This window comes from Malurus melanocephalus, unplaced genomic scaffold (genome assembly GCF_030028575.1).
Source record: "Malurus melanocephalus ecotype Western Australia unplaced genomic scaffold, MMel_1.1 scaffold_76, whole genome shotgun sequence".
Classification (NCBI taxonomy): Eukaryota; Metazoa; Chordata; class Aves; order Passeriformes; family Maluridae; genus Malurus; species Malurus melanocephalus.
The window spans coordinates 2,544,366-2,562,482 of record NW_026623308.1 but is presented as its reverse complement, the minus strand read 5'-3'; the positions used below and the strand labels follow the sequence as shown (position 1 = coordinate 2,562,482).

At 38.2% G+C, this 18,117-nt stretch overlaps 1 protein-coding gene across 1 annotated transcript in view; it reads left to right on the top strand.

The window, feature by feature from the left end:
* Positions 1–18,117, top strand: part of LAMA3 (laminin subunit alpha 3) — a 103,738-nt gene that overhangs the window by 20,528 nt on the left and 65,093 nt on the right. The window contains exons 7-18 of the mRNA XM_057367257.1: positions 604–719; positions 3,640–3,758; positions 7,098–7,188; positions 8,173–8,304; positions 9,651–9,713; positions 10,799–10,840; positions 10,972–11,109; positions 11,961–12,095; positions 15,116–15,162; positions 16,066–16,165; positions 17,412–17,464; positions 17,830–17,935. Coding sequence (XP_057223240.1) covers positions 604–719; positions 3,640–3,758; positions 7,098–7,188; positions 8,173–8,304; positions 9,651–9,713; positions 10,799–10,840; positions 10,972–11,109; positions 11,961–12,095; positions 15,116–15,162; positions 16,066–16,165; positions 17,412–17,464; positions 17,830–17,935 — 1,142 coding nt within the window. The remainder of the gene's footprint in view (positions 1–603; positions 720–3,639; positions 3,759–7,097; positions 7,189–8,172; positions 8,305–9,650; positions 9,714–10,798; positions 10,841–10,971; positions 11,110–11,960; positions 12,096–15,115; positions 15,163–16,065; positions 16,166–17,411; positions 17,465–17,829; positions 17,936–18,117) is intronic.

Genomic DNA, 18,117 nt, shown 5'->3' with positions numbered 1-18,117 from the left:
AGAGCCTGCCCTTTAAGTAGGCTATTCAGCTAAATTAATCAAAAACACCCTACATTTCATTGGTGAATACTGTGCACTATCTTAAAAATAACAAGATCGAGTGATGATCTTGGTTTATTAAAAACACTGATAAAATTATTGTAAACAAAGCATATTGAAAAATGATGAAAGCATGCATGTAAAGGTGATAAATATTTTGATTACTGTAGGCCAACAAGCTTGAGCCTTGGAATGGAGGTAAAACCGGATACATCCTAAACTATGATATATCAACTTGATTTAATGACCTAGAATAGTTTYGTAGTCATAATTCAGTCTATTGAATTCAATTATAAAGGTTTTCTATAAGTAATCTGTTCTAATAAATTCATAATCACATGATAAAATTAATCAATCTTGAAGAATTTTAGGAAAGTTCCAAAGCATTCTAGTATTACTAATTGACTTCTTTACATGTGAAGCTTATGTCCTGTCCTTTTCATGCTATGTGTAAGTTTTAGACTGCAGTAAAAGAAAGAAAAAAAAGTTTGGTTTTTTTTTCTTTTTTAAACTTAAGAAAAAAAATTTAAGCCCAGCTTTATTAAGAGGTTTTCATTTCTCTAGATTCCAGTGTGAATGTCAGCATAATACTTGTGGGGAAACCTGTGATCGCTGCTGCCCTGGATATAATCAGAAACAGTGGCAACCTGCAACAGCTGGGAGCACAAACATATGTGAACGTGAGTATCCAGAAAGATGGTGGGTTAAAAGAGATGCTGACAGGAGRGTGGGAATTAGCTGTACCATGCATGTTCAAGGTACACAACCAGCATGCTGCATGCTTTAATACCTTTCTTTTCTGTACAGAGAAAATGCTTTCTTTACAGCAGTAAAGAATAAAAAATGCAGTGAATATTATTTATGTTCTTCTTTCTTATTAAACACTAAAAATATTAATTTATGTGAGAATATGACATGAGAAAAGTATAATCCTTTTTGTAGATCATTGAGACAACATCTCTCCGTAGTCATAGCTGTCTGCTGACAGCTTGGATCTCCAAGTGGAGCAGGGACCTTAGACATCTTGTACAACTCCACAATGTTCCTTTCCACCACCCTACCTCTTGGTGTTCAGATTGCAGAGAGGTTGATTGAGGCTGCCACTGCTTACAGGTGCTTGAGCTGCCCTCAGGTTGACAGTAGCCCTTCACTGTGTGTCAGTGGTACAAAGGTGGGGAATCCTGGCAATTCCACACTTGTACCTCTTCCCATCCTTGTATTTGGGAGTTTGGAGTACTTCAGCCCTACAGACTGAGTAATTAAGCTGAAGAAGGCYATTCTTTTGCCTTTCTCCCACTTCCCCAGTATTTTGTTCTTTCATTAAAGAAAGCAACAGCATGGACCCTCTTTTGGTGATGGGTGCGTATTGTCACAATTGGGTCTGCACCCCTCTGGCCAGAGACCTAATAGGATGGTACAGAAAGTGTTGCCATCTCTGTGCACATCCRTTTTCTTTGTGTCTGACCCAATTAATTTTTCTCATCTGCCTTTCCTGAGAGTAGCATAGCCAGTGGGTACAAACTGTTAACAGGAGTTAACAGTTTGGAAAGCCAAAGAGRTGTACCTATATAATTAGTCTGAGGAATAAGGAGATTACTTATTTTATTAAAACTGCAGTACTAAGATTTGGGAGCAGGGAGGGAGGTTGTGTGTGATTAAAATGTTTGATAGGGGGTAGGCATGTTGGGACAAAATTTTTSAACAATATTTCAAACGTCATTGAAGTTCCCCTCTTTGAAAGGAAAGCATTTTCTGCCAGAAAAGAGATAGACAAAGAGCATAAATAATGTCACATTTTTTGAAGAATGAGTTTATAGAAGATCATCTACAWGATTCTGAGCCAAAACCACTTAGTTTCTAACTATGTCTGAAAAAATACCCTTTTTAATAGGGATTGCTCCTAGCAGTTTGAAGTAATTTGTTTGCCAGGTGCAGACCTCTTTGCTGGCAGCCAGTAKTGAAGGAATTAAAACAACCTTGTTCAAATTTACAGAAGCCTGAGGTTTCTTGAGAAACTGATTGAAATAGGTTGGTGGGAGTTTGTAGGGTTCAGCCCAACATTTTGCTGTCAGTTTCCCATTATATATTGATCTGCAAATGGCCCAAAGTGATGAAAAGGTGCTTGATGCGGTAGAAGGGATTTCTGTTCTCCTATGAGTGAAAATGTTATTATTATTATAGTCAGAGCAAATAATTTCCCGTTGCTGTTAGAGGACATAGCTGATGTGTAGCTCACAGGCGGTTTGGCCCTAGAGGCAAGAGAGATTTTATTTACATTGTGTATATATATACATATATATAAATATATATAATATATATATAATATTTTCTTTTTTCCTTTTCTGACTTAATACTTGAGCCAGCATCTCATTTGTGTAATGTTTTATTTTCTTAAATAATTATATGAGTAAGAAAACCCAAAGTCTTCATAGGCTGTTACAGCCTGACCAGGGAACCCAGTCTTGAAACCTGTCTTGTTCTTGTCAGCAGATGAGGGCATCTGATTGCAGGGCACCTCCTCAGCTGTGTGGTTGGTAATTTCTAGGAAAAGGTTTCCTTGTCCACAGCTGTTCAGATATAAAGACATAGAGAAGATACAGAGAATGATCCAGTTTCTCTTCTGTGTGTGTGTAGCAAGGCATGGAGAATCAGTCATCCCTGAGCTGTGCTCCCAGTTGTGCCAGGTACTTGGAATAGAGTTCAGAAGAATTACCTCCCATATGCTTCCCTCATACTGAAGAAGAGCCTTAATTTCTGTAACCCATTGCCTTCCAGAGTATTGTGTCACCTGGTCCAGATGAAGGGAGGATTTCTCTAAAGGTGAAATTGTAACTTCAGGAATTTCCTGAGGTTTCCCTGGAGTGCTGAAGTAGCTGTAATTAAAAGCTCAACTAGCGCCCAGATGCTTGGGGAAGCCTGTTTTTGCTTCCTGCATTCTTTCAAAAAAATACCCATTTTCGTCTCCAACCAAAAAGAAAGATCAGATCAGGAAAAAAGAGGACATGGGGTGAATTTATGGCCCTTTGATTTATTCTGTTTGTTTGCTGTTATGGTTGGTTACTACTCAAAATGATATTATAATCCAGTTTGCTGGTATATCTGTATCTACAGCTGAATATGAGAGTTCTTTGGAATAGATATTTTTATTAAAATGTGTATATCTCATCTATGATCGTTTATTTGAAATAAAGATTTACTGCACACAGCATCAGCCCAGCTGTATCTCATGCACTGAGACATGAAAAAATTAAATAAGCCTTTGAGCATGTTCTTGATAATTTAAAAAAAAAAACAAAAAACCTGCTGTGGCTGTTCTCCTCAAACATCTAGTTGCGCATTTATGCATAAGTATGTAGTTTTGAGATGGTATAGTTGTTGCCTTCTCTGATAAGCCTRGCAGAAGGTTTTCTTCATGTCTACATGGCTTCTATATTCCTGGTATGATAATCCAGTTGATGATAGGTAAATCTGTGCATTTGAGTATATGCCTGAGTGTATGTACACATTAAAAAAAAAWAATCTAATCTTCTTTTCCACCTCTGCTACATTGTTGAATTCCACAATTATAAAGAAAGCTGACTTGGAGTATTACTTTTTCAGCCTGCAATTGCCATGGACATGCCACTGATTGCTACTATGATGCYAATGTTGATCAGCGTCGAGAAAGCTTAAACATCCATGGGCATTATGAAGGTGGAGGAGTCTGCATTAACTGCCAGGTAAAAGGGTCATTTTGATGAGTTTAAATAAATGTTTCCACCAGTAGTTTTGGGTCTGACAAGTCCACATAGACTCATTGCTCTGATGGTGTTACTGCTTATACTCAAAGCTGGAAAAAAGTGTATGAAAGTAACTTGCATTGTTCAACGTTTCTTGTTAATGTGTAAAAGACACATAAAAATTGTATTAATGCTCAGTCCTTTGTGATTACAATAAAACCACACAACATAACAATTTAATCAACTATAAAAATTCCYCTTCCTGTTGTTACAAACTCTGCCATTTCCCTGCTTAATAGAAGGAAGTAAAAATAACCAAATAAAATGCCAGCTCAGGCCAGCTGGTTCCTTACTGCAGCARAACACAGAGGGCTCTCTCTCATCAGCAGAAATAAAGGAGAATCTAGACTATACCAAGATGRAAAGTTATAGGTATTGGAAAAGCACAGAATCATAGAAGAGGCCTCTGGAATTCTTCTGGGCTAATGCTCAAACCAAGGCTCAATGCAAAATTTTATCTGGTTGCACTGAGAAACAGCCAGCTGAATTCTGAATATTTCTGAGGATGCACATTACATAGACTCTTATTCACATTCCTGCTTTGTAGGAATTTCCCCAGTTGCAGCTTGTGGTAGTTGGCTTTTGGGCTTTTGCTATGCTTATGTGAGAAGAGTGTGTTCTGTCTTTTGTGTAGAAGAAAGATGTCTTAGGTAGAGGAAAATGGCTGTTAGACACCTCCCCCTCCAAGCCAACTCAGTTTCCCCCTGAAATGTCACAAGCTCCGGTCCCGTCACTGTCTTAGAGGTTGCACTGGATTGAATCAAAAATTGTAAWTTTGGAATCAGAGACTTTACACTGTGTCTGTCATAAATGGATAGTACATTCTTGGAAAGGAAATMATTTCTGTCATTCTGATTTTGTTCTACTCTGGCAATGACTATGAGGAAAATTCAAACAAGACTCTGATAAAGATCCAATCTTGGACTTAATCCTTCTTTTGAGTGGGACTCTACTGCTTGACTTTTGAGGTCACTTACAACCTGAGTTATTCATTGGTTCAGTGATCTCATGGTTAAATAAATCCAGATTTACTTGCAACTCTGTCTTTCTTTTGTTGTCAAGTCATCTGATGTGTGACAAACAGCTGACCAGAACTTTGCATCACAGGAAAATTATCATCAAGTCTATGTTCCTGTGAAACWTATGCAACATGATTTATATATTACCATGCTATGCATTTAAAAATATAGCTGTATTAAGCAACAAAAAAGGGAATTATCCAGTATAGAGTATGTTTTCCATATTATTGCCACAATATAATCAGATACTGTCCAAAAGGCAGTCAGAAGAGAGTRGAGTTATTTTTACTAGCATAAGGAGAAGAAATGTTCTTTGTCTTCCAATTGACATTTCTGTGCAGGACTTTGTTCATACATAATAAGATTTACCATGTTGGTCCCTTCTGTTAGCTCTTTGTTCATGAAAGAATATTTCTTTTATATTGCTTCCAAGATAGAAAAGAGCAAAGTTAGTCTAAATGTACAAGTCCTGGTTATRTGACTGATACAAATTGTTCATAATTAATTTTGTGGAAGTTTAGTTGGATTAAATAAGTTTACCATAAACCCAGTTATAGCTTTTTTTTCCCATTGACAAAACACATTAATTTTAGTTTACTTTTCTGTTTGTGTCAGGGGAAAGAAAAGTTTTAGGAATAGATGCCTGAATGAAGAAGTGATARAATTGAAATGTTGCATACAAAGRTAGATTCAGTTTGTTTAGAGAGTGRTAACAAGGGAGCTCTGGAAATCTCATAGTCCAAGCCCMTATTCAGAGCAGGTCTAATTAGATCAGGTTGCTCAGGTGTCCAAGCTTTGAACACCTCCCAAGGATTGGAACGCCACAACCACTCATGACAACCTGTTTCAGTGTTTGACTGCTTTCATGGTACATTTTATTCCTAATATCTAATGGGAATTTTTGATGTTCCAATCTGTGCCTCTYGCCTGTGATCCTATTGCTGTGCATCTCTGGTAAGAGTCTGCCTTCATCCCCTCTGTATTCTCTGATCAGGTAGTTGTAGATAGCCACAAATTCACCCTTCTCTTCTCAACACTGAAGAAACCGAACCATCTCATCCTCTTCTTGGATGTCATGTGCTTGAGTCCCTCACCATCTGCATGGCCCTGCCCTCAGCTCTTGTTTGAGATCAGTCAGAAGCTCTGTGTTTATCTGTSYTGGCCTTCTGCCATATTTGCACATCTGAAAGAACTGTTCCTGTTCTAAGGAGGCTGTCCATGAKAATCAACTACCTCTCTTGGTCCCCTTTCACATCCAGGATGCTTTCACGCAGAATCTTGCCAACCAGCTATCTGAGCAAGGCAGAATCTGCTTTTMAGAAGCCTGGAACTGTAATTCTGGTATTTGTCTTGTTTGCTTGTCTTTYATGCACTCAAAATAACTTCTGGATTACTTGCACCCTGCTGCATTGTCCTTCTGGGATCCTCCTCCTGAGGCTCTGTCTGGGCTGGGGCCACTGATGTGCCTCTGGAGTGAGCGCCTGTAGCCACCAAAGAATGTGCAGCCTCCTGAGTGCCCTGCTCATGAACTGCCCATCAGACCACCCAGGAAATGCTGTGCCCATGCTCAGCCCTGAATTGCAACATTCCCTAAGGAGGAACTAAACAGGGAGTGGGAGGTGGGGGAAGCTGCTTTGGTCTGCTCCAGGGCAGAGCTTCCTGCTCTGGTTCCCTGGCTCTCGTGTCTGTGAGCTCATCATGACCAAGATTTACTCAACTGGTACTTGCTATCACTTCTGTAGTTAAATTACTTAGGACTTCGTGCATGTGTGCCTAAACCACATATTTTTAGAGACATATGGAAAATCTGGTTTGTGCTGACTGGACTGTTCAGCTTTTGGTTTATTTTGGTCTTGCTGATCTTAGACACAAGTTATTAAAAGATTAATATATAGTATACGGAAAAATTCATGATGCAGTTGCTTGAACAATATATACATCATGGTAAAACAATAGCCTAAAAAAGATATGATATAAAGAGATAATTTTCCAAAGATTTTTTTAATGAAAGGGGGAATTTATAGTGCTTTACAGATAAAATTCAGCTGCTTTATGCAAAAATACCATGATTCAGCAGTGTGTGGAGAACAGGTGGTTAAAAAATGCCTCATGATGATTTACGTCTTTGTTGCAGTTGTGTTTCCTTCTTTTTCCCCCTTCTTAGTTGKGTATAAAAACAGTGTAAAGGATGTTACTGTTTCTTAATTCTTCCAAGTTGCTCTTTTTATCTGGTATTATCTTTTTGTTTTATTCTGCACAGCATAACACAGCTGGGATTAACTGCGAGAAGTGTGCAAAAGGTTACTATCGTCCTTATGGTGTTCCAGTGAGAGCTCCTGATGGTTGTATACGTGAGTCCTTCTCTGTGGAGTATATTCTTGTGGTGGGTTTTGGGGTTTGGGCTATAATCAARGCACAGGATGCTTCTTTTGGGGAAGAAAAATGAAAGAGTGGCCGAAAGATGTTGGAGAACAGCTACCAATGAATTTCTGTGTTGCTTTAAACCTTTTAAATTGTAATTCTCTCAACTTACATTTCATATGAGCATAAATCCTCACAACAGCAGCAGGATAATTAGATGAAGGAGGCTGTAAAAGGTACTGAGGAGAATGGATCATGGAAACCTGGGGTGCTGCTACACACCCTGCAGTGAGGAGGATCTCAGGACCTCCAGGAAGCCGWTCTCATTTCCTGTTCTCATGATCTTGCTTCTCTTAGCTCTCTGATATACATGTAAGGTATCCTTTGACTCCTGGTCACTTGGATATTTGATTCTATAGCTCAAAAGGTCACAAGGATCATTACTCTGATTTTATGCAGTGCTGAAACCATTGACTAAGAAGCGATGCAATGGGGTAGTTACTAATAGAACATTGAAAAAGARCTGAGTATCGGTAAGAAGCAAGTTCTGGATTACAAACAGGCTGAAGGAGCCATGTGACCAGTAGGAGGAAACTGCGGTTGTGTTTGGGTATGGAAAGGAATGGGAAGTCAGCAGAGCTGTGGTCATGGTGTTGCATAGAGTGTGTAAGTGAAAGTGAATAGTGTGGTGCTTAGCCTAGGTCATGGAGAGAGATGAGTGGTTGCCACAGAGAAATTGCTGCAGTRCTGTGGAGGAGTAACATGCAGCTTCCATAATTAAAAATCCCTGAACAMTCTAATAAAATAATATGAGTTTTCCTTTTAAGGGATGTATTTGTGATATAAGTGCTTGGAAAATGTTAATTCTTTAAATAATGAGTCATYCACATATGTTATAATGCCATGCTGCACTGCTGTAAAAGGCAATTTAATTATTTTCTCAAGAATGCCTAATTGCTGGTACTTTTACTTAGCCTGCAGTTGTAACTTGGAGCATGCAGAGGGCTGTGAGGAAGGGTCTGGCCGCTGCTTCTGTAAGCCAAATTTCCARGGAGACCACTGTGAACGTTGCGCTGATGGCTTCTATGGTTATCCATTTTGTGTCTGTAAGTRTACCAGTAAAATTGCCTCTTTTTCTGTATTTTACATGTGCATTGAAGAATTAATGGTTTTCATTGCTCTTGACTTGGTTAAAAAATGTCTGGCATTTCAGCTTCACCTTTATGTGTTCTGATAAATCAGTTGTTACAATAATGAAGAGAATTGGTTTTGTTTAACAAAATGATAGTGACTTGAAAAACAAAGAGATTGTGCTGCATTCTCACAGTTCTGCATTCACTGGAGAAGTCAAGTTTACAACCTATCCTCAGTGAGTTGTGAATTTCAGTCCTAAAGCCCTGAACAAATTATTTAAACATGTGTCAATGTTTTTAGGGATAAAGACAGCCTGGACAGGGAAGTAGAATGTGACTGTAATGAGAGAGAGGAGAGAAAATGTGTATGTGTTCTCCTTGACATCTCCTAGGATTTGGAACTTGCATCTCTGATAAACAGTGCTTTTCCCATTAAAAATTATATGTATAGTAATTGAACAGAAAGTGTAACATCAGGATTGTATTTGCTGCATARAAGCTTCAGACTCCATGAAGAGATTGCAAAAGTTCATTGGTGGGATGTTTTGTGCCCTCAGGAGAAAGAAATGTTGTTCTGACAGCTGCTAAAGAAGTGTTGTTCTGGGACAAGATTTGAGGTCTGACTAGAAGAGAGGTACTACGATAAAAACACAAGAAGAGGGAAAACAATAGAAAACAAAGGAAAAAAAAAACCCTTTGAAAAATTGAATGTTGTTTGAATTCAATGATGTCTGTGATAGAATGAATCCTATCTGTACGGTACATTCTAGATTATCAAATCTCATATATCCTTGTGATTGAGATCCAGTATTTTAAAATAAGCTCAGAGGGATGTTAATCCAAGTCCCACTTATGTTTGTAGCTCATTGACTTTGGATCCCATCTCAATTCAAGAATGTTTAAGAATGGGAAAGACAATCCAGCAATCTGGAGGATTGTTCCCAGATTGTGTTGTGTACATGTCATGAATTATGGCAGTTCATAGAAGATGGACCTTTGGCTGGAAGCAGGAAATGTGAAATAAATATGGAGCTCCCCAGATAACTCTCACAGCACTGTATAGCGTAAGAAATCTTTCTGCACAAAAGGATAAGGAGCAAAAAAGCAAACTGATGGCATTTGCTCTTTTGAGATGGGATGTGTGTACCTGAATTGGAAATCAAAATTACTATCTGTCCCTAGGAAAACTAAAGAAAATAAAGCTGAAGTTGGTTACTAGAATCACGTGAATATCATGCTCTCTGTATTGACTGTCATGTTTTTAAATGAAATTAATGTGTTTGTTTCCAATGCCCCTTGTTGTTTCTTTTGTTTTAAAGATACTCCTGTATATCCTATTACTTCTTCGATTCCAAGAGATGATGTGGCTGGTGACATAATAGGCAAGTTCTTGGTGGCTTTTTCCCCATTTCACTATTTTCCCCCCTATTGCTTTTTTTCACTTTTTCAGTGGTGCCTGCTCTTTTGTGTAATCATAGACTCATTTAAGGTGATCTTTATGTAGTAATTTTGCCTCTGTTGGTATTTAGCTTTCAAGAAAACCTTTGTTCTTGCCCGAAGTTCATCATATTGCCATGTTTGTACCAAACAGTTTAGTGGGCTAGCTCCAGAAAGAGTTATGGATCACAATAACTTTGGTCAGCCTGAGGCAGACATCTGCAGGAGGGGCTGACCATCTTGTTTGGTGCACTTAAGAACAGATCCATCAWCACTTTCTGACATGTACAACTTTCTGACACGACAAMCACTGCTTTGCTGTGTAAATCTCTTTCTTTAGGCTAACTGACCTCTTCTTCTGGACTGTCCTCTCTCACATGGTAAATTGTACATTGCCCTTGGCAGTGAAGGACTTTGTTTTCTAAGAAAGCTTCATATTTATTGTTTAGTCCACTGCAAAGCTGTCTAAAATCCATACAAGGATTCCATTGATGTGCTTATCTTTTTTATCTATGTTATAATATTGCACAACAGAGACATCATCTCAGCTGGCACTTAGTCACTTGCATACTTATAATGCACTTCGCCTTTATACAGCATACAAAATAATTGCCCTGGTAGACCTCTGGGTATGCTCCATTGCATACTTCCTTTTCTCACAAATTTTTAAAAGAAGAAGAAAGAAAATTCAAAAGGAAAGTGAATAAATGTAACAGGAGAAAACAGATCTTGAGCTATTTACACTTTCAGCAAGCAGCATCTGAATTTGAAGGCATAAGAAAGGCAGCTRCTTCTAAGTGGAAGCTTCTGTAGAAGTTGTAAATTTGTGCTGTTAGACTAAGTATAATTACAGATAGTGTTTTTTTTTAAATGAGATTTGTGTGTAAGACTCATACAAATAGGGTTTTTTGGGTTCAAGAGTAATAACTACTAAGTACTGATCTGTTCTTCTTTGGCAAATGACAAGGAGCTCTGGTTTTATATGCAATAACTTTGTTTTTTTTTTCTTTTCCTTTCCTGTTTTAACTAAAAGGAGGCTGCAAACCAGGGTTTTTTGGCCCCCAGTGTCTSCGTAAGTGATGTATTTTCTTTAAAACTTGGAGTCTGTGCTCCAGAATAAATTCCAACCTTTGGCTTTCTAGGGAAATAAGAGCTTTAAGATCATAATGAAGCAAATGTTTTCTTTACAAATGTGCTCCTCAGCGTGCCAGTGCCATGGTGCAGGAGTGCTGGGCAGTGACTGCGATGGAAGCACCGGGCAGTGCAGATGTCGAACTGGATTTGRGGGTTTTTCCTGTGATACCTGTGCACCTGGATATTTTCAGTATCCCTTCTGCSAGGGTAAGCCAAACATTCCCTTTTGGCAAGCATATCCAAAACATGGACCCATGTTTTATACTGAAGGATGGAGTTRTTTTGCCATGGAGATGGGTTCATAACAGGCTCTTGCAAAGCTCACACAAGTCAAAGAAGAAGAATAATGTGATGTGGGGAGATTTTATCTAAAAATGCCCCTGTTTCCTTAGTTGCTGTCTGCTGTGTGATGCAGCTGCCAGTRTATAGTTGGATTTAGTAACATTGATGAAATGTAAAACAACATTTCTGTTGTTCAGAAATATTTCTGTTACTTACCCTTGTTTGTATTTTGGTTTTTTTTTAAGTGTTTGAGTTTGCAGCTTTACTTTGATGCACCAAGCCACCCTTTCTAATCAATACTAGAAAACTGACTGGTTTTTGAACTTCAGTAGCTCTCTCTGTACTGTCTTTTTAGGCAATTTATTAACGACTGCCACCTGAGGTTGTAAATCTAAACCATAAATTGTTTCACATGAGTCCCAAAAGGGATGGAACTACTTCCAGTTGTTGTCATGCYGCTTGGGATTGATTAATCAGACTCTGAGTGGGGCCAGGCGAAGTGTAGGGCTTTGACACTGATGTTGAACTTTGAGCCAGCTTAATTTCCTCTTTCATTRATGTTTCTCTTGTTGCTGAATTATTGCAGATGTGAGCAATCAATAAAAGCTGTTATGAATCCATCTAAATCTGATGGGAAAATTGTGGACCTGTAGAGCATCAGGGAGCAGGGAGCTGCTTTTAGTGCTCTTTTTTTCATATACATTTTTATTTCAAGAGAGGTAAAAGAAGAGAGCCTGTRCAGAAGCTGTCTCTAAAATACCTTTTCTCATTGGCAGTGTGTGAATGTAACTTGCTGGGTACCCAGCCCGAAGTCTGTGATTTTCTTGGGAGGTGTCTTTGTCGCTCAGGGGTTGCTGGACTTCAGTGTGACACCTGCCAGCCTGGCCACCACTCATTCCCTGCCTGTCAAGGTAAGGCTGCTGATTGCATGCACAGCATCAAACAGGCCCCTGAAAAGGCAGACAGGAGCGCTTTTCAGGACAGCAGCCAAAGCAATGTTCACAGTAGCAAATGGGCAAATCTCTCTTGGGCTCTACAGTGAAATCCTCATATATTCTAATTCTCCAATTTCAGGCATGTTTCCATAGTTGGAAAAATTATATAGTGTGTTTCCTCACAGGCTTTTTTTTTTTTTCCCTCATGGTCAGACTGTTTGATGTCAGCACAGCTGTCTCACTAATCACCAGAGCATTTGAAAGCTGTCCTCACGTGGAGGCTCACAGCACCAGGGMACACTTGACTTACAGCATTGCAGTGCTGTGAAACCCTGGTCTGGTTCTGCACAGGGGCTTTGTTTGGTACCTTGTAAAATGTGTGTTCTRTAGATCTGAAAATCTGAAATTCTTATTTGGCCCTCCTTGGTGATTTCTCACTCATTTTAAGATCATCTGACAGGCACCATCCTAGCTTCCATCCTTGTAAGCGTGAAACATGAAAGATCTCTGTGGGGTTTCCCACAACGGACTAGCCTGCTTTTTTACGAGACAGGGAAATTAAAGGATTATTAACTTTGGAGTATCATAGTGGTCTTGTGTGCCTTCAAGGACTCCATCAAAATCCTACTTGGCCCAAGATTTTGTCTTCCTTTGCAGTGAGTCAGAGGAGTGATCACTTAATCCGTAGTGATTTTCTATTGAGAAAGAATATAGAATGTTGCCGAGTTGTGGTATGTGCTTTCCTGTACTGATCAACAAGATTTATGTATTAACATTATCAGTGACTTTCTTGTCTCTTGCTATTTTTCATTGTGGCTACATCAGTCTTCTTCCTTTGGGCTAATGGTGTTGTTTATATCCTATAAATGAACAGCAGAATTTTTATGCCCTCATGCCCTGGTTTCAGTTGGGGTGCAGTTAATTTTATTACGAGTACTGTGTGCAGTGCAGTTTTACCTTTTTTCCCAATTCTTCTTCCTGTCCCAAGGGTGGGGTGTGAATGGCTGTGTGTATCTTGTTGCCAGCTGGGATTAAATTGTGGCACCTTGCACAGACAGGTGGTGTTGCGCAACCAAACAAAATGGGTGGAATAAAGAAATATCCCATGACTGTGGTTTTTATGGTCTGGAGTAGATGAACCTTTTTAATGAAAAACGTAAAATCAGGATTCTGCTTTGGTACACACTGTTCAGTGGTTTTAAAATAACCTTTTTTTTTTTTCCTAGAACAAAATCAAGTAGCAGTCTTTAAACAAATCAAACACGTACTGGATATGTTTGATCTTTGAACACCAAAAGCTGAAAAGAGACACAAAAGCTTAAAAGAGCATGCAAAAACAAATTGTAAAAGACAGATAAAAATAGTTGAAAACATAGTCAGTGGGATTACTCAGAATTGCTGCAGTTCACAGTTTGTTCAGTTAAAATGAGCTGCCATGGGTTTAAACATAAATTAACACAGCATGCTGCAAGCTGTGTTGCAAAGCGAGCAGCCCAGCCTGCTACTCCTGTAAGGAACTTTTGTCTTCAATAGGGAGACAGATCTTTATTTTTCTGGGCTGCTGTGACTAGAACTAATCTCTCTGGTCTTGACTTGTTGAACTCAATAGAAGCTTTATTCAAATAAAGTAATATAAAAACAAAGCCTTTAAATGAAACAGTAGTACTAAAATTAGGAGAGAATGCAATAGAATAGTCAGTTCATGGGGGACTCTAGTGTAGGTGATGTACTTGGAAGCTTCAGTATTTGTATTTCTCTTATACTAACTTCCTAGCAAGCTATGTCTTTGCAAGCATCTTTAAAGTAAACACAGCAAAGTCAGATGTCTTTGACTGGAGCAGAAAGAGGAACCAAAAGGGGGAACCAGAAACATGAACATGTAACAGAAAGACAATGTTTGCTTTATATTTCTGTTAGTCAGACATTTCTGCCAGTCGGAACATCAGAGTGATTAACTGCAGCAGTTCATCTTGGACCTAGGACATCTAGGGTGCCAGATGGGATGCCATTCATGTAGCTGTGAAGTGCCACCCTTCAAAGTGTAACATTCTAGCATCATCTCAATAGAATAATCTTAACTGTTAGCCCAAAATAATGGTAACTCCGTGACAATTTTGTTGTTATATTTGACAACATGCTATGAATATATTTTTTAAAGATGTTAAGTATTTCTCTCGTGACATTCTTCCTAAATGTAAGATGGATTTCTGTCCCTTACATGTATTTTGCAAGGCATCCAACTGAATCTCTTCAATGTGTGTTGTAGAGTTGCAAGAACCTGACTATCTATGGTTGAGGAYGCAATTGCAGAATAACCATCTGATTCAGGATACTTATTTTTGGTGGTAAAATTATGGTTTGTTGGGTTTTCTCATGACTCATTTACATTCAAAGGGAAGTTTTTTTGGCAAATTCTAGATTTAGACATGTATCTGCAATTTTTTTTTCTCTGTGCAGAATGCAATTGTGATGGTGTTGGCTCTTTGGAGAAAACCTGTGGTCCTAGAGGGCAGTGTCTCTGCCGCAGTAACTATGCTGGACTTAGATGTGACCAGTGTGCTCCAGGGTATTACAGCTATCCCAACTGCTGGCGTGAGTAAAAGCTTTCCCTGCTTTTACTGGGGTTTTCCTTCCCATTTCTTCAACACGGAAGAAAGTAAATCTTCTCAAATATATTTCCATTTAAAAGATTTCCATTTTAGATGATGGCACAGGAACTTTCAGAAAATGTCTGTCAGTTCTGTAAGTTAGCGTTCTGCTTTTCCAAGTGACTGTTTTGCATACAAATCCGAATATTATAAATGAGGCTAAATATMCATTTTAAAAAATCATTTCTAAAGGCTTCTGCTGTCTTGGAGTTTGAAGTGTTCGAGTCTCTCCAAGGTAACTGTATTAAAAAGCCCTTTCAAGCTCACACCTGCTACATTATGCTTCTGCACTACTACATTCCACAGCTCTGTTTTTAAAAGATCTTTCAATCTTTTTGTTTTATAAAGGTGTGAGCAGCGAGTGTGACCCTGCAGGTAGCATTGGTTCCCACTCTGTAAGTATTCTACCACTGCAGCTAACGGTGCATGTTAATCATTCATGTGCCTTTGCTGAACACATTCAACTCATTGCTCAAGCCCTGAAGCCTGCTTTTAGCCTCTAAAAGAACTGCACAAGCTTGTTTGCAGAGTAAGAGTGGAAACAAACTTGGTGTTTTGTCCTTTGATCATATCATGCAARCCCTTGTCAAAAGTGGTTTTTTTTATCTTTTGTATATAGAATATGCATACTGCTTAAATATTTTTGGTATACTTTTAACACTTAACATATACATGAGGGTATAAGCCTATGAATGTCTCAAAGACGTTCTGGTTCTGGGTTGCAATAGGMGTTTTCAGCATCAAATTATACTTGAAAAATCATTGTATCTTTGTTTCTGTTCCACTATTATTATTGATATGATGATGGTTATTAGGAATTACCAGAAATCACAGTCATTGTTAAATGAATAGCAAAGACCACCTAGAGGATGAGTCTGATGGATGGTAAGGGTATCTATGTAGGTTTCTGTATAGAGCTGAGRTTGTCTTCCACCAATGAAAGAAAGAGTAAATAGGAAAATTATTTATTATTTTTAAGGAAATTTGGGGTTTATACTTTGTACAAACCAGTTAATACTTCAGATCAGTTCTAATAAGGCTATAAAAGAATTGGAAAGTGAATTTGTTGGGACCCTTAGAATAAATTAGATACATAAAAAATATGCAGGGTGGAACAATTGTGTGCTGAYATTATTAGATAGAAAATACTAAGAAGTCTGAATCAGCCTGAGATCCATGTATCTGTAAAAGTCAGTAAATGCCTGAGTTGTTAATAATACTAGGGTTTTCTAAGTAGTAAAGAGCAGTAAAATTTTTATGAAGCAAGTGAACCCATATTAGCTCTCTTCTGTCATTAGGGTTATTGTCAATGTCTCCAGCATGTTGAAGGTCCTACCTGCAGTAAATGCAAACCCTTGTACTGGAATCTGGCCAAAGAAAACCCTGAGGGATGTACAGGTATAGCTGCATGACATATTTCTCTGGCTTGTGAAATGTATTAAATTCTTTTAAAAGRTATCTTTACTCACTGTCACCATCTTTGGTGCTCTTTGTGGCTTTCACAACTCTTGTTAACAGCATGTTTCTCATGCTGCTTAGTTGTAATACCAAGTTACCCATGATACCAGCAGCTACTTTCAGAAGTCAGGCCATAGTTTCATGGGTGTTTGCCTAGTGCTGAGCCAGGGTGTGGCTGAAGCTACARTAATGTTCACTTTGCATGGCCCTGYGGCAGATTTACTGGAGTGAGATAAGATTTCTGCCTGTAGCCCTGAAATCAGAATTTGGCTCCCTRTYTTGAGAAAAAATGTGCTTTTTTRCTTTAGATTATTTCCTAGCTTGCYAAGGAGTGTAAAGCCTTCTTGTGGSCTCAGGGTGTGACAAATCTGTTATGGTTTGTATCTGTAATTATATATGTATTATATCAGATTATGTATAATAATCTGTGATTGTCAGTGTTTTCCAACAGGCCATGTGTGTGTTTTTCAAGCAGTTAATAATAATTAATGAAGATTCAAAAGGATAAAAATTAAAAAAATAAACCCACTTTTAAGATTCTCTCCAGCTATTTTCTTTCCAACAGATTCCACCACAAGAGCCACTTAGATAGGATGAGCAGCTTTAGACCTGATACTGGTTTCATTACATTTTTGGCTTTAGATYTCTGAATACCAAACAACTCCTCAAATATTAAGTGCTGCACTTTTCATRTAATTCATCYTCTCTGCCTTCAGTCACAGTCAATWCTGGGTTTCTCCAAACTTCTRCTTTAGCMCAGCTCCTCCCTGCAGTRTTTTCYTAATTTCTATTTCATATGGAGAGTTGATCTGGTCCCAAAGGAGCACTGCAGAGTAGAAGGTGCTGGTCAGGCTAGAAGATGCTATTTTGTATCAATTGTCTGAATGTTTCTGAAAAAGAAAACAATTTTAAATTCAAACTGAATTCCGTTTTTTGTCAAATACAAGTTAGATCACTTTAAAACACACTAGTAAGTCGCACATACTTAGAAGTCCTCATTCTTTCTCCTTCTCTTTTTCTTCTCACCTCATACCAGTGTCTCTCTGCTGTTCTGAACCCTCCAAAGTAAAATCCACCTTGTGGCACATTGACTCAAAATTTCAGATTCAGGGTGAAGGGGTTTTTTTCTCTGCAAAGTATCATAAAAAGATGAAATGCTGTTGTCTTTTTTTTTTCATCTGTGCAGCATGCCAGTGTGATGTGAGTGGAACACTAAGTGGAGTTGGAGAATGTCAGCAGGTAAAGTGAAATTAAAATAAAGATATTAATTCAATTGATTATTGTAAAGATAAATAATTGTAACATTTGCTAAGGTAGAAAATACTATTTATGGCTTTTGAACATAAAATAGYTTTATACAGCAAAAGATCAATTTTATACATCCAAGGATGTATAAAGTTTTTTAAAATTTTTTTCTTCTTGAGCTTAGGTATTTTCTAATCTGTTTATTGAAGAYGATAAATGACAGAAATAATGTCCAGATAATGGGTTTTTTTGCTGAGATTAGGAAGGTTTTCCTATTTAGAATTAGGGGAAATTGAGAGTATTGAAAGATTAAAGTTCTGGAAAGCTACTGAAACATTTTTCATTACTTTTCTTCACAGGAAAATGGGCATTGCTACTGCAAATCTAATGTTTGTGGATTTTCCTGTGACACTTGTGAAGCTGGTTATTATGCTCTTGAAAAGAAGAATTATTTTGGCTGCCAAGGTAAAATGAACAAAGGACATCTCCAGCAGAACATTTGCATTTGGCACAGAGGTCTTTAGAATTCCCTAGGCTGTACTTCTAAAATGGGGGTTTGGGGATGTTTGAATTACTTGTGTGCACAGTGTTTTGCACTAGTGCTGGTCATTGCTTGTAACCTGTGTGACTCCTTTGCCTGTCAGCAG